At 38.1% G+C, this 23109-nt stretch overlaps 1 protein-coding gene across 1 annotated transcript in view; it reads left to right on the top strand.

The window, feature by feature from the left end:
• The window catches only part of LOC111055234 (protein misato homolog 1), a 47585-nt gene that overhangs the window by 9664 nt on the left and 14812 nt on the right, over nt 1–23109 (top strand). Inside the window, exons 4-7 of the mRNA XM_039419966.1 lie at nt 7–241; nt 4377–4624; nt 8529–8816; nt 13351–13670. Coding sequence (XP_039275900.1) covers nt 7–241; nt 4377–4624; nt 8529–8816; nt 13351–13670 — 1091 coding nt within the window. The remainder of the gene's footprint in view (nt 1–6; nt 242–4376; nt 4625–8528; nt 8817–13350; nt 13671–23109) is intronic.

A 23109-nucleotide genomic window follows, 5' to 3' on the forward strand; every position in this document is an offset into this window, starting at 1 on the left:
TTACAGTGTGAAGTGACATTCACACCTCGCCTTGTGTTGAGCGACCTGCAAGGCAGTCTTGGAGCGCTGACTGGAGATGGCGGTTTGTATGAGGATCACGTGCAGCCCGATCCATCGCTTGCTCTCTGGCCGCCAGATAAGGTGCAAGTGGAGGTCGCTGAGGAGCCTCTCGAGAAGAACGAATTCCTTAGCGACTTGGATGCCGGTTGCAGTAGGGTGGAACTCGTGCGTAACAGTGATGGTATGTTTGTATATACAGGGTGATTCTTAATTATGGTAAAATAATTTAATACGTGATAGATAGTAGAGGTAAAAATCTGGTGTGGCGCACTCACACAACTTTCCTTGCCGTTATGAAAATTGATCACCTGACGCTAGTGTTCCCGCGCATCTCAAGTTTTCAACTATTCAAAGATTTGAGCCAGCTGGTGACAGGGCAATAACGCTGGAGACACACATGAGGTCTGCTATCTCTTCATAGTGAATGATTTAATAGAATCAACAATAATTTGCAATTGAATAATCACATTTTCTCGAATTTAAAGCTTATTTTCAATTTTAGGTGAAAATGTTACTGAACATTAATTGTAGAGATTTTCATGCTCAATCTACTCCACTTGATTTTTTTCGTTTCAATTGTATCTGAAGCCTGATAATTGGTAATCTATCTCCATTGATGGGGCGAAGCTCCTGAAATTTTTACAGATATGGGACTTGTGGCAGTTGATAGAGCTTATCGATGACTATTTTAGGTATGAATTTGATCAAAATCGTTGGAGCCGTTTTCGAGAAAATTGCAAAAACCCTGTTTTTGACAACATTTTCGCCATTTTAGCCGCCATTTTGAATTGCATCAGATCGAAATTGTTCGTGTCGGATACTTATATCGTAAGGACCTTAAGTTCCAAATTTCAAGTCATTCCGTTAATTGGGAGATGAGATATCGTGTACACAGACGCACATACACTCATACACACACACACACACACACACACACACACACACACACACACACACACACACACACACACACAACACACACACACACACACACACACATACATACACTCACACACACACACACATACAGACCAATACCCAAAAACCACTTTTTTGGACTCAGGGGACCTTGAAACGTATAGAAATTTAGAAATTGGGGTACCTTATTTTTTTCGGAAAGCAATACTTTCCTTACCTATGGTAATAGGGCAAGGAAAGTAAAAATAAGAAAAAAAGTTCTTATAAACATATATCCATGAACTCTTCATTAGCGAGCTATACAGGTTGATTCTTAATTATGGTAAAATAATACGTGTTAGTAGAGGTAAAAATAAGAAAAAAGTTCTTATAAACATATATCCATAAACGCTTCATTAGCGAGCTATACAGGGTGAAAGATTTCGCCCGGAATTCAGCTCCTCTGGTGAAATACACCAATGCTGAATTGTTTGGGGACTAGTTTTTGGTATGAGATAATGTCATTTGGATATGTTACTTTCAAATAAAAATAAAACTTTCCATAAAAACCGAATATTTTATTCGCAATCAGCTACAACCTATGAGTTATTAGTTCTCTCCTCATAAAACAGCAAATTTTTGTGGTGTAATGTACTACATAAGAATCCATTTTATTTAACTTTTATTTAAATTTAGTTTACATAGGGTCTGGATACCCAAATCAGGATGGAGACCTGAATTTGAGGAACTTAGTCGAATCAAAGAGTTGCCTTGGTGGACGAGTGATCCATCATATTATAGATTGATTGATTGATTGAGTACTTTATTTATGTAGATTACAATATATACTGTCTTATACACTTATATACAATAGCTTACAATACAGCAAAATTATAGATGAATTTACATGATATAGACTAAGAAAATTATTATTGAGCTGTATATTATATGAAAAAGCAATTGTAATATAATAACTATAGATAATAATTATATTGTTATGCATCTACATAAATTGGTGGAGCTTTGGACATATCAATGTCCATTCTTCGGAAAGAATATTAAAAATATACTCCCCACTAACTCTATACCAAATTGAACCAAAATTCTACCAAATGGATTCAGAGTGTGGGGAATGTCATTCTCCTTCTGATGGCCTCCAAACGGCTGGATCTGTGAGTGTTTTACTGGGCGGGTGTTTTTGGTATTGATGATTAGTTTGGCGATGATTCCATCATTTTTATGTGGTTGGCTGTACTTTGACAGTTTGCGCATAAGGGTTTAAGAGTGGATGTTGGTGAATACCTTCTGAAGCTCATTCTTGCTGACCGGACTCATTATGTCCCCCGGTCAATCAGGTCAAAACAGTTCTTATCATGGTATGTTTGTCATGTAGTAGGATAGAACCATAGAGAAACGATAGCATAAGTAGATATCCCATAGTATAGGGAATTTATGTTGCAACTTTTACTGTTATCTCAAGCCGATTACTGTCAATTATTGTCAATTTTTACTGTTTTGTCGGGGTGATAGTGTATGAACGGCACAATTTGAGAGACTACCAGCGTCACACAGCTGCATAGGAAAGAACTACGTGAACTATCGGCTTGGGATAACAGTAAAAGTTGCGACATAAACGCCCTATACCATGGGATATCTACTTGTGCTATCGTTTCTCTATGATAGAACTTAAACTGTAGTAGTTTAGCTGTTAAAATACAAAAAAATGATATACAAATGAATAATTATAATAAAGTATTTTGATAGGGCTACTTCAATGTTTAATTATTATAGAATATTACTAGAACACTCTTTATCCTATACTATTGAACGAGCAACAGCTCTAACGATTCTCACGAAATTTGGAACAAAGTAGGTTTATGATATGAAAATTCGATTACACTAGGTCTCAACCCTGGGATAACTCGCTGAAGGACATTAAAAGGATTAATACGTCCTTAGAAAAACAGCTGGAAATTTTGTCGTCTGTCGATACCGTAATGGAAGTGAGTGAACGAGTGCATGTGTGGGTTATTCCTCAGCTGATCTCACGAGAAGAATAATTCAGCAAGAAAAACTCATTTTGTTTATTTCTCTTTTTTTTAGAAAACATGTTCACTTCAGAAAGTCCAAAATAGTAACCAGGCTAGCTGCTGTTGGTGTAGAATAGTACATAGTATATTAACGAAAATTGTAGCAAACATAGTATATCATTCTAAATCGGTTTCATAGTATATCTATTTGTAATTGATGATGTGTTTGTTTTTGAAGTGTGAATAAATTGTTATTTTGATGAGTGATAGTAGCTTAACCTAGATTTTGATTTGGACTGTAGTATACATTTGAAAAGGGACAGTTTGGGCATAAGCCTGTTGTGCCTCTTCATATAACTGTAATTATAATTGTACGACTGAGAAAATGAATAAATGAATATAAACTAAAAATTCAATCTTTTGTTACAAATCTTCTATGCTTTTACACTCCAGAGCGGAGCTCGGTCCCTCGATATTATTTTTTATATAAACACTTTTTTTATCAAACTAGTGGCGTTCGGTGGGGGAAATCATTAAAATAATAATCTGAAGCCGATACCCAAATAACGAAATCCAAATAATATTTATTATTCTTATAAAAATCATTTTGAAGATTAATGTCTAGAGCCTTAGTAAATATAGTAACGGGAGGTAGTTTGAAACAAAAATTATCTTTCTGTGTTGTTGAGAAGGTGATAGATATTGTAGTTAACTTAGGTATCCATATTGAATAAAAATGACTCGATATGTCAAATTTATGTGGTTTTTTGTTGTAATAAATCAGTGGTTTTAACATCATAAAGTTCGTTTTCGAACTATTTTTGACGACTCTACAGTCAGGTTTTTTGACCCGAAAACGTTCCACACGTGAGTTCTAGTTTGTTATAACTTTTATTATAAAAACCTGACTGTAGTATCGTCAAAAACGGATTATTAATTTGCAGTTCGACATGGATAGTGAAATAGATGAGTAGCCTATTATCATAGAGAAACAATAGCGTAAGTAGATATCCCATGGTATAGGGAATTTATGTCGCAACTTTTACTGTTATCTCAAGCCAATTACTGTCGATTATTGTCAATTTTTACTGTTTTGTTGGGAGATAGTGTATGAACGGAACAATTCGAGAGACTACCAGCGTAACACAGCTGCATAGGAATGAACTACGTGAACTATGAATCGGCTTGGGATAACAGTTGCGACATAAACGCCCTATACCATGGAATATCTACTTATTCTATCGTTTCTCTATGGTATTATAAAGCTGTATTTATTTAATTAGAACGTCACTTACCGTTCTTAAATTGATAAAATTTAGCTTCTTTTGCCAAGTTAGTATAGATCCACCATTCCACTCAGTTATAGATTTAAAAATTGTCTAATTTTAGATCTGAAGAGAGAGAAAGCCATCCCGAAACGATACAAGCTGGATGACTCTGTCAACGTTTGGTCGGATTATCTGAGAACTTTCTACCATCCCAGATCCCTGGCTATCACTAATAAATACAAGCACAATGACGAGATTACTCCTTTCAAGTTTTTCGGCCAGGGCACCGCCTTGTGGAAAAATGAGGATTACCAGGAAGATTTCACTGATCGTATCCGCGCCTACATGGAAGAAGCAGACAACGCTCAGGTATGGCGAAACAACCAAAACTAGTTTCTTGTTCTTTCCTTAGTTAGTAGTCTATCTTTGCATATTTTCCAAGTTATAAGAATAACATCGATTTGGTACCTAGGTATTATTTGCTAGACCAGTGATTCCCAACCTTTTATTCTGGTGACTACATAATTTAAGCCGTAAATGGGCCTGTCATACTTCGGCCAGAAACGACAGATGAACGTGCCCATCCAATAATAATTATGAATATGATCAGTCGTAGCAAAATTTCAAATTAATCAGTCCACTAGTTCAGACATGTTGATGCGTCATTCGTGTATTTCCTATCCCGTACACGTATAAGCCAATTATTTTCTATATTATATACTAGCAGGTAACCCGTGCTTCGCAAGGGTCTATTTTAAAACTTTTCAAACTGAAAACTTGACGTAATAAAATATTCGAAATTTGAAAATAGGCATTTGCCCTACCATTACCCTATGACTGCTGTTGGAATGGATCGTCTTGTAACAACGTTATATTTTCCATCACATTATCCTTTACTCTTACTCGAACAGTTTGTGTCATCCCGTAGCCTACCTACCTATCTTTTCAGTGATAGAATGAAAATAAATGTGGCATATTTCATTTAAAAAAAGATTCAATTCGTTTCTGTCTGATAATTAATAACGATATCCATTAATTTTTGCATCTATTTATGAAGTTGTAATAGGAATGAGAGTAAACACGACATAAGTATTTAATACCTTAAGAAAGGTTTTTAATAACTTGAACTATACAGGTTTCGAATTGGAATGAGTTTGTTTGGAGACTTAGTAACAGTAATAACAAATTCAAAACATATGTTGTTATACTACATTCTTCCCCCCAAAGAGTTAATGAATGTAGTCATTCAAATAATTAGGAGGTCTTCTATTTCTAAAACTTCTTCTTGGATATGTATTTTGGTTTTCTTGTCCAGTAGTCTGTTGTCTAGGTTGTAAGCTCTCGGCAGTAGTACTAGTTTCGTTTTCTTGGTTTTGGGTTGCTTGAGGATTATGGAAGTATTCAAGTTCAGGTTCGGAAGTTGGTAATTGAGAATTTTCATCATTTTCAGAATCGGTTTGTTCTTCGTGATCTCTGTTTTCGTACTCTCCAACTGGAGCAAGATGACGTGTTGATACTGTGGTTTCTCTTCCATCAGGTAGCTTTACATGTGCATACTCAGCATTTCCATGTAGAAGTTGGACCTCTTCAACAAGTGGCTCATATTTAGATGTTCGATTGAATTTTTTAAATAGACAGGGCCGGAATTGAGAAGCCAAGAAGGAGCTGAAACACCATTGTTTCCAGATCTACGTGGGTGTAAGAACATAGGCACATGAGGAGTTTGATTTGTGGCTGTGCAAAGTAATGTTCTTGTTGAGCTAAGAGCATCTTCTAAAACTGACTCCCATTGATTTATTTCTAAATTAAGTGATTTTAATGCTAGCTCAATCGTTTTCCATAGAATACCATTATATCTTTCAACCTGTCCATTACCTGCTGGGTTGTAAGCAGTGGTTCTGCTAGTTGCAATTCCATGCGAGTTTAGGTAATTTTTCAAGTCTTGACTCATAAATGATGTTCCTCTGTCTGAATGTATGTAACTAGGAACCCCAAACGTAGAAAACAGGGTTTTCAGTTTTGATTTAACTGTAGATGATGACATGTCTGGACATGGGAAAGCAAAAGGGAACCGTGAAAACTCATCTACTATTACCAATAAATAACGATTTCGACTTGATGAAGGCAGAGGGCCTTTGAAATCGATATTTAGCCGTTCAAATGCAGAAGTGGCTTTAATCAGAGTCCCTTTGTGTTTGAAGAATTTGGGCTTGACAGCAGCACACACTTTGCAGGAGTTTGTTATGCGTCTGATTTCATCAATTGAGTAGGGTAAGTTTTTACTCCGAACCCAGTGGTACAACCGTGTTATGCCTGGGTGGCATAGAGACTCATGTAAATCAACTAATAGATTTTCCTGATTTTGGATTGAAGAACATACTCTAGACAGAGCATCAGCAGCCATATTATCTTTGCCAGGTCTATATACAATATCGTAATGAAAACAAGACAGTTCCAGTTTCCACCTCATTATCTTTTCATTTTTCACTTTACCATGACGGTTGTTACCGACCTCTGATCAGTAATTAGCTTGAAATGTTTGCCAACCAAGTAGTGACGCCATTCTCGCAGTGCTTCTACAATGGCTTGTGCTTCTTTCTCAACACTCGAATGTCTTTGTTCTGCTGGTGAAAGTATCCTTGAGAAGAATGCAACTGGACGGTTTGATTGAGTCAAAGTAGCAGCAATGGTGCTCTCAGATGCATCAGTTTCCACAATGAATTGTGCTTCAGGGTCAATGCAGCTTACTACAGATCCAATTATTTCACTTTTTATAGTTTCAAACGATTGTAACCCTGCTTTAGACAAGGGAAATGCAGTACGGGCAAGAGGAATCACCTTAGTGGCATAATCTGGTATTAGTGATGCATAATGTGAAAACATACCAAGGGTCCTCCTCAGCGATGCAGTGTCTCTAGGCGGAGGTAAATTTTTCAGTGGTTCCAATCGGCTGGGGTCAGGCTTGATAGTTTTGTTAGATATATGATAGCCCAACAAGTTGATCGATTTCAGTGAAAATGAAGACTTCTCATTATTGATAGTTAGGTTGTATTTGTTTGCAGCGTTGATAAACTTTTTCAAGTTTATATCGTGTTGCTCCTGTGTTTTGCCACAGATTGTAACATCATCAAGGTAAGCATAAGTGTCTTGTAGCTGTTCAGACCGTATAACTTGGTCAATTACACGTTGGAACACTGCCACTCCATTAGTGACCCCAAACGGAATGCGTTTAAACTGGTAGAGTTGACCACATGCCTCAAATGCTGTGTAGTGCTTTTCTTCTTTCCTTATCGTAATTTGGTGGTAAGCACTTTTCAAGTCGATAGTACTGAAAAACTCATAATTTGCAACTTTGTTTACAATATCATCGATTCTTGGTAGTGGGTAAGCATCCAGTAATGTAAAACGATTTATAGTTTTGGAGTAATCAATGACCATTCTTTTTCTATGATTTTCATTTGCAACCACTAACGCTTGAGCTCTCCATGGAGAAATGCTGGGCTCTATAACATCGTCTTTAAGTATTTTACTTACTTCATTTTCAATAAACTTCAAATCATCCGTACTGTGTCGATGATATTTGATTGCAATTGGTTTACATTCCGGTTTTAAATTAGAAAACAATGACACCGGTTCTACAGTTGAGGCTGCCACGCTGCATACGGTTAACTGCGGCTTTTTTCCACCAAAAACTACTTTAATACTTTCATGGTTTTTCAAAATATCATGTCCAACAATTATATCCGCACAAAGCTCTGGTAAGACCGAAAGATTTGCTTGTTTGTAACAGTAATTGAAAACTTGACAAACTGAAAACATTACATACTGGAAACTTGATGAACTGAGATCTTGATGAACTCAAAACTTGACAAACTAATAACTTGATGGACTAAAAACCTGACGAATTGAAAACTTAACAGAATAAGAACTTGACGCAATGAATACTTGACATTCTGAAAACTTGATAAACTGAGATCTTGAAGAAATGAAAACTTGAAAACTAGAAAACTTATTTAGTGAAAACTATAAACTGAAACCTACTGCCAGCATCAGAAACCGTGTTCTAATGTTGATGCCACCAGCATCGAAAAACGTGCTATAATGTTCAAGTTGTTGCATAAAGTCCTCATTATAGTATAGTTTCGAAAATCCATTGCGAAAAGACCCTTGTTATGGGATTTATTGTGCTATTCTAATGTTTTTATTTTAACATGGTCGTAGACAAATGCAATTTCTCATTAAATGTACATCTGATTGGCGTGTGTTTGAACAGGGCTTCCAGGTACTAATGGACGCCCACGACGCATTCTCGGGCATGTCCTGTTCCGCTCTGCAGCACCTGAAGGACGAGTACCCGTCGAAGGCCAGCCTCGCTGTGGTCTGCATGCCGGCCTGGTTCGGCGAGTCCTCCACTCAGGATGACTCGGCGAGAGTGCTGAACTGGGCGTTGACTCTTGGCTCGCTGCCGGAACTCTGCTCACTATTCACACCGGTCAGCACGGTCGAGAGTGGCTGGCGGTATCCAAGCACGTACCGGACGTTTCAGCATCTCAATTACAATGTGAGATTATTGATTATCGATTTATGATTATCGATTATTTGTTATCGATTAGTGGTTATCGATTATTGGTCATAAAATATTGATTATCGATTAGTAATTATTGGATATCGATAAGTGATTATTGATTATTATTCAATCAATTTTATCACCATCAGATAAACCGATTGTTCCCGCATCTTAATTACAATGGTTGAGTTCAAAGCCACTGATCGGTGAGTGAACGATGAGATCGGTGAGTGAACGTGGCTCTGAACGAAGCACTGTTTTGTCGTTGAACGATGCATAGACTCACATGCAGCGCTAGATTATTTGGAATTGAAATCGGCCATTAAGGGGACAGCCTGGAAGATTATTACATACTAAAGATCTTAAAGATTTTTGTGATCTATAATATTACAAAAATATATATATTATATAATATCTCGCGCTAAAATACCTCAATGGAACCTTTAATTTCAAGTAAAGCTAGCATTGGGAAGGCATAGGTATTGTGCGTTTATACCTCTACAAGGTCTTTGGTCTTACTGATAAGAAAAAAAACGTCATATCCGGTTCGTTCACTGATCAGTTGATCGTACTTTTCCACCGATGGAAAAGAACGTAAATAGAGTAGCTGAACGTAAACAGCCATGGCTGAATACGAGGTTGTTTACAAATAATGGACTCCATTATAATGTATTTGGGAGCAGAGAAATGCATGATTACATAAATTCAATAACATTTAAAATATTTTACAAAACATTTAAAACTACTCCAATCACCTGATGGTTTTCCATTTTAATTGATTACAATGAAATAGGTTAAGTTCTAGTTTTGTTTACAAAATTTATGATCAACAGGGGAAACATGTGTCAGTCATAACTCATGAGCAACCGTTCAGCCACAGAATACACACAAAATGGAAGGTATCAATCTAACCAAGATTTGAGTGCACCAAGACCACGACACATGACTGCATCATCTTGTTAGAAATTGAATCTACTGCTGTATTACAATGCTACACTTTCTTTCAAGATGGCGGATTATGGCGTCAAGATACTAGCCGTCTTTCAGTTCCGTGGTTCATCTGTGATCACTAATCTGTGGTCAGGTTTTTTACTGAACGTAAAAAAAAACGATGGAATTGATCAGTGGCTTTGAACTCAACCATGTGAGAAACTAATATCTCATCATGAGATAACAAAATACGTGACAATCAACCTGTAATTTCATATTATATAAATCATTATACAGGGTGGGTGAAAAGTCCGAGAACGGCTTAATATCTCATACGCAAAGGTAATTTGATGAAGGGTGTGATTGGGGATCCTACTCAAATTGAAATACTACTTCACTATGACTTTAAAAATCTGGTCCGCCATCTGGATCCGCCATATTGGTTGAGTTCAAAGCCACTGATCAATTCCATCGGTTTTTTTACGTTCAGTAAAAAACCTGATCACAGATGAACCACAGATTGGAAAGTCGGCTAGTATCTTGTCGCCATAATCCGCCATCTTGAAAGAAAGTGTAGCATTGTAATACAGCAGTAGTTTTAATTTCTAACAAGATGATGCAGTCATGTGTCGTGGTCTTGGTGCACTCAAATCTTGGTTAGATTGATACCTTCCATTTTGTGTGTATTCTGTGGCTGAACGGTTGCTCATGAGTCATGACTGACAGATGTTTCCCTTGTTGATCATATTTTGTAAACAAAACTAGAACTTAACCTATTTCATTGTAATCAATTAAAATGGAAAACCATCAGGTGATTGGAGTAGTTTTAAATGCTTTGTAAAATATTTTAAATGTTATTGAATTTATGTAATCATGCATTTCTCTGCTCCCAAATACATTATAATGGAGTCCATTATTTGTAAACAACCTCATATTCAGCCATGTATGTTTACGTTCAGCTACTCTATTTACGTTCTTTTCCATCGGTGGAAAAGTATGATTAACTGTTCAGTGAACGAACCGGATATGACTTTTTTTTTCTTATCAGTTAGACCAAAGACCTTGAAGAGGTATAAACGCACAATACCTATGCCTTCCCAATGCTAGCTCTTACTTGAAATTAAAGGTTCCATTGAGGTATTTTAGCAAGAGATATTATATAATATATATTTTTTGTAATATTATAGATCACAAAAATCTTCAAGATCTTTAGTATGTAATAATCTTCCAGGCTGTCCCCTCAATGGCCGATTTCAATTCCAAATAATCTAGCGCTGCATGTGAGTCTATGCATCGTTCAACGACAAAACAGTACATCGTTCAGAGCCACGTTCACTCACCGATCTCATCGTTCACTCACCGATCAGTGGCTTTGAACTCAACCAATGAATGCAACTTTATTTTTTCAAAGAGGTAGGTGGTCATGAGATACATGATTTTGATACGGAATTTCAAAGAAAAAATTAATGGTGAAAACCGCACATCGATATCTCAAACCGTTTTGAAGATATTCACATTATTAATCAATAACACTTATGTATTTCATTTCTGATTTGCATGGTATTGATTAATAATGTGAATATCTTAGTAATGGTGTGTGATATCGATGTGCGGTTTTTGCCATTCATTTTTACTTGAAATTCTGTATCGAAATCATGTATCGTATGACAACCTTACTATTTAAAAAATAAAGTTGCATTCAATATGGCGGATCCAAGATGGCAGACCAGATTTTTAAAGTCATAGTAAAGTGGTATTTCCAATTTGAGTAGGATCCCCAATCACACCCACCATCAAATTACTTTTGTGTATGAGATATTAAGCCGTTCTCGGACTTTTCACCCACTCTGTATGAGAAACTATTCAAAAAATATTAAAACCGAGGAAAGAATCGTCTTACACAAGATGCGATAGGAAATTCACGAAAGACGCATCATCACGTTTGAACTATTGAACTGATTAACTTGCAATTTTACATGAAGATTCTGAGGATGGCCATAAGCCTATTCTCATTGCTATTAATCAATTAATTGTAATTTTATAGGTGAAACAAATTTATTCAATGTGTGATTCAAAGTTTACGCAACTATAAAGCCCAACCAAACAGGGCATACTCAAAGTGACTCCGTAGCTTAGTTGATAGCGCGCGCGGTTCATGAATCAAAGGTTGCGGGTTTTTTTTTATAATACAGATTGATAATTTTAACTTACAAAATGGCACTACCGGCAAAGAAAACTTGTGCGCCGGCAGTGAGTTTGAACAACTAGGTACAGCAAACATGTCAATAGAAAAAAGAGCTAATTCAAACCACTAGAATAAATAAAACTATGGTTCGAGCACTACCTCCGTAAACAAAGCCATAGTGCATTCTGGTGACGTCAGCATAGGTAGGGCTCCTACACCAATAAAAATTTGTTGATTTCAGCTGATCTATATCAGCTAAAGTTTTTATTGGTGTAGGAGCCTTACCTGTGCTGACGTCACCAGAATGCACTTTGTCTTTGTTTACGGAGGTAGTGGTTTGAGACCTATCAAACTCATTTTTTTGCTGGAAATGTTCAACTCTTATAAAGATTGTCCATGTAATTTTGAACAAAATAATACATAATAATTCATTTTTTATGTTTCCTGGACATAAGGAGATTGCATTATATTACAACACCAAATTTTATCCGCTACAAAGCACGGGTTTATTGTTAATTGTTTATTGTTTTTGAAGGGACGGATTCAAGGATCCAAAGGCTCAAAGAACCGCACACGTCAACCGAAGCTATTGTGTTCCCAAGTAGTATGTTAGTTAGACAAACCAATACCTATGTCCTTTACAAGAACCAGGAGTTTTTCCCTATACTAACATTCCATTCATCATCTGGTTGCAATCCAGTGTGATATGCTTGGCAGTCTCTTCAGACTGATTAGTCTTCGTGACCTACGTGAATTCCACTTCTGGCCTTCTTTGTAGGTCCTTCCGCTGAAGAAGGGGCGGCCAAGTTGCCTCTAGGGCGCCCGGCCACCCTTGACTCAGTCTCTTGACCCACATTTGTGCCTGGTTTTTCATCCATCACTGGTCTCTTGGGTTTTTTTTGCCCCTCCGAAACTTCACAGGGTCAAAAGCCTCACCTCTCCCAAGAAGTTTTGCCTAAATGACCGCCCTTCTTTGAGCAGTGGTGAGTTTTGCCTCTCCACCCACAAACTCGTGACCTACGAGAGTTCCACTCCTGGCCTTTTTGTATGTCCTTCCGCTGAGAGAGGGGACGCCAAACTGCCACTAGGGCGCCTGGCGCCAGCCACCCTCGACTCAGCCTCTTGACTCACATTTGTGCCTAGAGTTTCACCCATCTCTGGTATGTTGGGTTTTTCTTTTTGCCCCTCCGAAACTGCCCTGATGGGGCAGATCCCGTGGGTTTGAAGACAAGGCAACTTCTGGAGTTGCCTTTGAGGTCCATTTTAGTCACCTCCTACGACAAGCATGGATACTGTGGGTCAATTCTGGTTTTCAACACATTCTTCAGTACGATGATCGACTCAAAGCTCCCCTAACCCACAGGGGGCAAGCACGGATTACCCGCTAGTCGATAATATTTTGTTTGTTTCCAGCACCAACTGCACTACCACAGCAGTGCAATCGTGGCGGCCGGTCTGGAGACGGCCAGCCTGCTATATCGAGTGCGCTCCACACGCTCGGCGAGTCTGCAGGACGTGACGAGCGACCTGCGAGTGCTGGGCCGAGCGGCGGCCGCCCTCAGCCTCAGGCTGCCTCTGGCCATTGGCCGGCACTCGTCGCTGCTCGAGACACTCGAGAAGTGGGTGGAGCCGGCCTCGCTGTTCACCAGCCTCACTCCGCACTGCTCGTTAGACGGCCGCGTCGACCTGCAGGCTGTGGTCATACGGGGTGTCGGCAAGGATAGACTCATGGGGTAAGCACACCTCCTTACGGCGAGATCATATTGCGCGTTTGCAGACGACAGGGAAGGAAGCTTTCTGATTGGGTTGGCGTTCGGGAATCAGCTGATAATTCTATAATATGATGAAGGAAAGAATCGGCTTATACACGTATGGAATAGGAAATTCACGAATAACTTATCATCACGTCTGAACTACTGGACTGATTAACTTGAAATTTTGAATATAGATTTCTCAATTTATTTAAAATTCTTCAAAATTTTAGTAGGTCAAGTTTTCAGTTAGTCAAGTTTTCAATTAGACATTATGGAGCACGGGTTACCTCCTAGTCTATAATATAATAGAAGAAAAGAATCGGCTTATACACGTAGGAAATACAAGAATGTCGCTGATTAACTTGAAAAACTTCATATAGATTCACCGAGGATGGTTATAGGCCTATTTTCAGTTCTTCAAGATTTCAGTACGTCCGAGTTTTCAGTTCGTCAAGTGCTTCAAAGAGACCCTTGCGGAGCACGGGTCACCTGCTAGTCAGCTAATAAAAGCTTCCTGTTCTGCCGACTCGTCTGAAAACGCCTAATATGGTTTCGCTCTAAGGAGGCGTGTATAAAATTATACAATATTCTGCATACATATTCACAAATTAATTAAACTAGCTCAAAAGGCTCTCTTCTCTTCAGCCTCCTGGTTAGATCTCCAAGCTGGTTTCGCACACAACAGAGACAAAAATATGAAAATATGAATAACCTCGAGTTCTACTCGGACTACGTGGTAGGTCCAGAAAGTAAGTTCCGTTTGGTAATAAGATTAAATCGTGTACAGATACAGAAAAGTTATTAATTGCACAAAATTCTGCAACTCTTAAACTACTTTTCCACGTAACTACCGAAATTTTGCAGACATTTGTGGCACAAGTTTTTGTATACCTTCTTCATAGAAATTTGCCGCCTGTTTCTTCAACCAGTTGGAAACAGTTTCTTTCAGCTCGTCGTCATTGTTGAAGTGTTGACCGCCAAGGAAAGACTTGAGATGTAAGAACAGATGAAAGTCGCTAGGAGCGAGGTGAGGGCTGTAAGGAGGATAGTCAAACACGTCCCTGTAGGAGGTTTTTTGTCACATTTGCAGTGTGTGGTCGTGCGTTGTCGTGAAGAAAAACAACACCTTTTGACAGCAATCCTCGGTGCTTATTCAGTATTGCGCGGCGCAATTTCTGAAGTGTCTCGCAATAAGCATCTGCTGTGATTGTTTGACCGCGCATGTGCGGAACTGCGATCGCAGCGCTGCAGCGGATATAAATTGAAACGGAACTTACTTTCTGGACGTGCTATCGTATTTCCACTCAGCCCGGCCGAGTGAGTATGAATAATACCATATGAACTTATGGGGGATTATATTTTGACTGGTCACTGTCACTGTAGTGACACTGCAAATCCAGCTTGATTCTGTAGTAGTTGGCTTGCCTAAGGGTTGACATGATGATGGAGTCTCGAATAATGCCGCACGGCAAATCGACTTATCTCAAGTTCAATGACGATACATATCTTGTTTCTTTAATTCTGTTTACAACTCAGTCTGCATGAATGTCATAGAATAGTAATCTATTTTGACTTGACCATGAGTTTCAAGTACGATCAAGCGTATTCAATATTCAGCATCCCAGTAAGGATTTGTTGAGGACTTGCTTCTCTCCACTGTAAGGGCGAGACCATATTAGTGGTTTTCAGATGTATCGGCAGGGTAAGAAGCTCTCCGATTGGCTGATTATCAGCTGATTCCCGAACGCCAACCCAATCAGTCAATCGGAGAGTTTCCTGCCCAGCCGACTCGTCTGAAAACGCATGAAAAAACGTCTAATAGGTTTCGCCTTAACAGTGGAGAATGTAGCGAGTCCTCATCAATCCAGCAAATCCTTACTGTGATGTATTTTGAATACCCTTGATAGTATTTGAAAGTCATGGTCAAGTCAAAATGTATTTGAATATCCCTGATCACACTTGAAACTCACGGTATTGATGGGTCGCCGTCAACCTGTCTCCCCGACAACTAAGCTCCTCGCAATTTTGACTACAGGCGTCAGCCGATCCCCTGGCAAAAAATACCATTGCCGTCAACTAGTCTCCCCGACAGCTGATCTCCTAGAACGAAGGTGCTTGGTTGTCGGCGACAATCAAGCTCCTTGCCAGCTGATCCCCTACTGGATGTGAGGCGTCTGTTTGTCGGGTTCGGTGACGTCAACCAAGCTCCTCGCACGCTAATGACAACCAAACTCCCCGACAGTCGATCCCCTATTGGGCATTGAAACCAGCTTGAAGCGGGCGGGGAAGTAGTACAATCACAGACACTGTTTCCCACATTCTATGAATTCGATTATTAGAAGAAAAGCTTGTTAATGTTCTCACTTCTATCACTGCAAACATTAAATGAAATGAACAAGATCTCTTTGAATTGAATTGGCAAGAATTTTCAGAATGAGTGTTTGTACGTCTCACAAGTGATTCCTGTATTGTATATAATATATGTAAGTACTTACAGGAGCGGCCTAAGGGCAATGCGAGCCTTGAAAATATGAACCAATATCTAAGCTGAACCTCTTTGTGAAGTTTAAACTATTGAACTATTGGTTCTTGAAAAATGTGATATAACTCATCAAAACGCAATGAATGACTGGCAATACCAGGCGTGATTCGAGGAAATCCATTGAGTAAGTGCATGAAATATACAGAGTGAGTCATAAAATCTTCTATGTTACTTTTATTCAAAAGTGACGAGTGATCAAAGTTTCAGTTTTTAAAGAAATAATTGATAAAGTTCAATCAGCCGCCATTTTGGATAAAAGTATCATAGAACATTTTTTTGATGTCTTCTTTCTTGTTTTAGAAAGGCCTTCAAAATGATGTATCACACAATGGATGTTTACAATAAAAATATTTGAGTTACAACCCCTCATTTCTTAAAAAACTAAAAATTCAATCAGCCGCCATTCTGGTTAGAGGTATCATAGAATATTTTTATCGATGCCATCTCTCGTGTTTTAAGAAGGCCTTCAAAATGATGTACCACGCAATGGGTGTTTACATTTAAAATATTCGAGTTACAACCCTTAAGTCACCCCCCTTATGAAGGGTTGATAATCAGTTGTACGTCAAAAGGTAGAGTATTCGACCAATAACTTATCCTGAAAGTTACAGTATTATATCTACAACAGTGTCCAATTTAATGAAGGGTTCCTATACATATGACTCTCTCTGTATGTTAGTGTACTCACGAAAACTCCGGCACTCAAACGTGAGCGTGCGAGGAGCTTGGTTGTAGGGTTCGGTGACGACAACCAACCTCCTTCACGCTGGCGTCAACTAGTCTCCCCGAAGCCAATCACCTACTGGTTAAGAGGGGACTGGTTGTCGGGACCGTAGACGTCAACCAAGCTCCTCGGACGCTGACGACAACCAAGCTCCCCGTCAGCCAAGCTCCTCTCTCAATCCCCTCGAAAGTGATTTCAAAAGGAGCTCAGTTGACGGGGAGTTTGGTTGTCGCTTCTTCGTTCTAGTAGGGGAGACTAGTTGACGGCAATGGTATATTTTGCCAGAGGATTGGCTGACGCCTGTGATCAAAATTGCGTGGGGTTTAGTTGTCGGGGAGACAGGTTGGCGGCGTCCCATTAATACCGTGAGTTTCAGGTGTGATCAGGGATATTCGAAAAACATTTTGACTTGACCATGACTTTCAAGTACGATCAAGGGTATTCTAAATACATCACAGTACAAATTTTTTTGGATTGATGAGGACTCGCTACACTTCCACTGTTAAGGCGAAACCATATTAGACGTTTTTTCATGCGTTTTCATACGCATGGCAGGGCAGTAAGCTCTCCGATTCGGGTGGCGCTCGGGAATCAGCTGATAATCAGCCAATCGGAGAGCTTCTTACCCTGCCGATAAGTCTGAAAACGCATGAAAAAAGCTTCGATTGGCTTGTCCTTTATTCATGATCAGATTATCAGGCTATCCAGATAATATGTTTCTGGAGCATTTAGCATTTGAAATATTTCGGAATTCATCAAGGAACACTTGCTGCATTTATCAAAAGATATACATAAAGCTGAATTTAAGATTCATACAACATCAATCAATATTAAACCAAATCATTAAGGAAAAAATAATTTTCTTTCACCCAGGTATGGAAATCTTTTATTTTAGGCTTCTTTATCAACCATCCTCTTGGAACTTTATTATAGAGTTTATTTCTCAAATATGAAATACTTCTACGGGATAGGGTGCTATCAACTCTTTCAATTGTGATTAGGTTTTGAGCGACTTGTCTAGTTACTCTTTGAAAATTTTGAATATTTTTTAATTTGAGCACATGTTTCCTAATAGTCTTTAAAATGAACAATTGTCTTATAGTGAACAGATTGGAATTTTGAAACAATGTGACACTTGGGAAATCTCTCGGATACCTCATTATTGTTTTGATAACTAACTTTTGTAAAACAAATAGAGGTTTTAAAGTTGAATCAAAAGTTCCTCCCCATATAGAATTACCATACTGAACTAAGGATTGGAATAGAGCAAAATAAACAGATTTTAGTAATTTTAGACTCAAAATACTTCTAAGCATGTACATTTTTAAATTGACCACCCTTAATTTTCTACAAAGGTAGCTAATCTGAGGTGACCAGCGTAGATGCTTATCAACAAAAATACCAAGATACTTGTAATTGTTTACACTCTCAATAACCTCATTGCAAGAATCACATGGATACCTGTTACAAGCATTATTCAAACAAAGCCTGTTCATTCTAGATCTCCTCTTGTTGTTGGACTGAAGGTCATACATTTTGTTTTACCAAGATTTAGTCTCAAATAATTACATTTTAGCCACTGAGAAACCTTATAGTAACCCACTTTTGTTTGCTTGATAACATCTTCCCAGGAACCTTCTTGGAAGATAAGTGCTGTGTCATCAGCAAAACAAATTGTCTTAGACCCAACTGAGTCCAGTACACTAGGCAGGTTATTAACATAGATCAAAAATAAAACTGGTCCCAATACAGTCCCTTGAGGTAGACCCCATGTCACATCTCTAATCTCACTATTACTACCACCACAGCTAACGATTTGGCTTCTACCCCTTAGATAACTTTCAAAGAAATCTAACTCTATTCCTTGAATACCAATATTAGATAGTTTCTGGATCATTTATCATGTGGTACTGTGTCAAAAGCCTTGGCCAGGTCCAGAAACATTACCAAGGTTTTTTTATTTGTTTTGAAACCATTGTATATTGTCTCAGTTAAGGACTCCAATGCATCATCTGTGCTTCTACCCTGTTGGAAACCAAACTGCCTCTTGTCAAGGATTTTATTAACATCTAGATATTCAACTAATTTTCTTTACCAATTTTTCGAAAATTTTAGAAATAGAACTTAGCAAGCTAATTGGTCTATAATTTTGAGGTATTTCTTTACTCCCCCCTTGTGTAAAGGAATAACTTTTGCATGCTTGAAATGCAAGGGAAAGTATCCAGATGAAAAACAACAATTGAAAATTTCTGAAAGAGGTTTAGAGATTGTGTCAGTTAATAGTTTTAGCACGCTGTTGGATATGTTATCCCATCCAGGTGCCTTATTATCATTCAAACTTTTGATTACTTCCTTGATTTCTGTTTCAGTAACAAAATTGAAATTAAATGCATTTTCAATATCTATTGTTTGTTCCAAATATTGATCTTCATTCTGTCCATGTATATCAATTTCCTGCGCTTGATTTATACCTACATTCACAAAATAGTCATTCAAAGCATTAAGATCTTGATTTACATGTAATTGTGAATTCTTATTTACCCCAATAATTGCTCGTTATCACAGACCATATCTTCTTAGGGTCACCTTGAGCTTTATTTATTTCTGATTGATAATATAAATCTTTTGCTTTTCTAATTAGATCTACTATTCTATTTCTGTAAGACAGGAATTTCCTTCTCAGCTCTACATTAATGGTTCATTTTTCAATCTTTTATATAATCTATCTCTTATAGTTATGGACTTTAGAATTCCATTGGACATCCAAGGTTTCAAATGTTTTTTAGTTAAATTAACCTTTTTAATAACTGTTGCTCTACTGATGCACGTTTTTACATTATTTACAAATTCATTTACTAATGTTTCAATACTTCTATTCGCGTCAATCTCCCAATTCATTAAAGCACTCTCCTCTAACAACTTTTCTTTATTAACATTCCTCACTTCAATAAACTTACATGGCTTACTAGATCGAGAACAAACATCTTTTTTAATTGATGCGTGAAGAGCAGTCGCATAATGATCAGTAATTGACATTTCTAATACAGCAGTTTTTAATGAGTCATTATGTTTGGATTTAGAAAAAATATGGTCTAAACAAGTATTTGAAGCAGGACGAGTTTTTCTATTGACAAAGGACTCAAACCCATGCGAACTCATAATAGACAAATAATCATGCGTTTTTTTAGAGTTACATAACAAATCAATATTTACATCACCTATCACTAATGAATAATCAAAATTAAAGCATGAACCATTCATATAATTATCAAGTTGTTCTATAAATAAAGGTATACTTGTACTAGGAGATCTATAAACGGATGTTACTAAATATTATTATTTTTAGTTTGCAGCTCAACAGCTAAGAAGGATATTCGTTTGGACTATCAATTTTTTCGAGGAAATACTATTAGCTACATACATGACAATTCCATCTGAACGATTCAAGGAGTTACTTTTTATATATAAATTATAGCCATTAATGTTTAACAGTGATTTTCTTCTTCAGAAGTCCAGGTTTCAGTAAAAATTAGAACCTCAAATTTTGTTCTCATGCTGTTCAAAATAATGAGAATTTGATCAAAATTCTTTTCAAACTTCTTATATTTAAACTAAAAATATTCAATTCATAATTAAGGGGCTGGATATAGTTCAAGTATTCATCGGTACTTTCACATTCCCTAACACTGTTAATACTATCTACAAATTGCGTGAGATCATTCATAATAAATGTTTAATCAAACCTGTAGCAACACTTTATTCCTCTCCGTTGATAACTTTTTTCAGATGGTCCAGTCCCTTGACTTTGAATACAGTTGAGCCCTCCGACTTCTTAGCGCACATTTGTGAACCACGAAACCAGACGAATTTCCAATCATTTTCCCTAGCTAACTCACGAGCGGCTTTCAGTTCTTTAGCACTCTTGGCAGTCAGCTGATTCATTAGCCTGAAGTGTCCGTTCGGCAGGTTTCTGTTGATTTTTTTCACGTCGATTCCGGGGCTGCTCCTATCTTCTCTGCTTATGGTTTGGAAAGCCGTCATCCATTTGTCCCTCATACTCCTTCTCACGAACCTGACGACAATCATCGGTGTAGTCTCTCGGTTCATGGATGGCAGTCTGTGAGCGACGCTGATTTCGTTTGATGAAAAATCAGACACTTGGAGAGCACTGGCTACGCCTTGTAGGATTTCGTCCATGTTTTCGTTCTTTGTTGCAGGTATACCGGTAATAATAAATTTCCCTCCTGGTATATTCTTCTAATATTTCATTTCTCTTAGAAAGAAATTTCACTTCTTCTTTCAATTTTTGGTTTTCAGTGATTAATTGTTCATTAGCTTTTTTGATTTCTCCGATATCCGATTTGAAACTATCAAAACTATCCGAAACAAATTTTACTGAGTGAGTTAGTTCCCCTAATTGTTGAACAATATCTTTTTCAACGATTTTGAAAACTGTTCAAATAAAACAGTCATTTTCGCATTAAAACATCATTTTCCATTTCACTCTCTTCTTGTCCTGGTGACACAGACACCTGTTTACAAGCACTGCACTTCCATTTATTCCGATTATCCTTTGAAAGTTTTTTGAAGTTCTTTTCGGTTAAATAGTGGCAGATGTAATGACATTTTTGTTTACACGAAGCACAAATTATTGAGTCTTCATCACTGAAATTGCCGAGGCAAACGTTGCAGTTATTCATATTTCAAACGTATCTATAATATGCGAGCTAAACAGAATACGAGTTTGATGAGTAGACGGTCACGATAAACAAGTCAGTACACTCAATAATAGATAAGCTGCAAACAATAGTACAATTCACTCCTTGTCACCACAAACACGTCCGCTCGTCACCGCTGCTCGACTAAGACTGACGTATCATCAAAAATGATGTATCACACAATGGATGTTTACAATAAAAATATTTGAGTTACAACCCCTCATTTCTTAAAAAACTAAAAATTCAATCAGCCGCCATTCTGGTTAGAGGTATCATAGAATATTTTTATCGATGCCATCTCTCGTGTTTTAAGAAGGCCTTCAAAATGATGTACCACGCAATGGGTGTTTACATTCAAAATATTCGAGTTACAACCCCTTAAGTCACCGCCTTATGAGGGGTTGATAATCAGTTGTACGTCAAAAGGTAGAGTATTCGACCAATAACTTATCCTGAAAGTTACAATATTATATCTACAACAGTGTCCAATTTAATGAAGGGTTCCTATACATATGACTCTCTCTGTATGTTAGTGTACTCACGAAAACTCCGGCACTCAAACGTGAGCGTGCGAGGAGCTTGGTTGTAGGGTTCGGTGACGACAACCAACCTCCTTCACGCTGGCGTCAACTAGTCTCCCCGAAGCCAATCACCTACTGGTTAAGAGGGGACTGGTTGTCGGGACCGTAGACGTCAACCAAGCTCCTCGGACGCTGACCACAACCAAGCTCCCCGTCAGCCAAGCTCCTCTCTCAATCCCCTCGAAAGTGATTTCAAAAGGAGCTCAGTTGACGGGGAGTTTGGTTGTCGCTTCTTCGTTCTAGTAGGGGAGACTAGTTGACGGCAATGGTATATTTTGCCAGAGGATTGGCTGACGCCTGTGATCAAAATTGCGTGGGGTTTAATTGTCGGGGAGACAGGTTGGCGGCGTCCCATTAATACCGTCAGTTTCAGGTGTGATCAGGGATATTCGAAAAACATTTTGACTTGACCATGACTTTCAAGTACGATCAAGGGTATTCTAAATACATCACAGTACGTATTTTTTTGGATTGATGAGGACTCGCTACACTTTTCACTGTTAAGGCGAAACCATATTAGACGTTTTTTCATGCGTTTTCATAAGCATGGCAGGGCAGTAAGCTCTCCGATTCGGGTGGCGCTCGGGAATCAGCTGATAATCAGCCAATCGGAGAGCATCTTACCCTGCCGATAAGTCTGAAAACGCATGAAAAAAGCTTCGATTGGCTTGCCCTTTATTCATGATCAGATTATCAGGCTATCCAGATAATATGTTTCTGGAGCATTTAGCATTTGAAATATTTCGGAATTCATCAAGGAATACTTGTTGTATTTATCAGAAGATATGCTATAATCACGTTGGAGCTCGTGCATCGTCACAGGCTCTCACCTCGGCTTCCGATTCCAAATTCT

This window comes from Nilaparvata lugens, chromosome 2 (genome assembly GCF_014356525.2).
Source record: "Nilaparvata lugens isolate BPH chromosome 2, ASM1435652v1, whole genome shotgun sequence".
Taxonomy (NCBI): domain Eukaryota; kingdom Metazoa; phylum Arthropoda; class Insecta; order Hemiptera; family Delphacidae; genus Nilaparvata; species Nilaparvata lugens.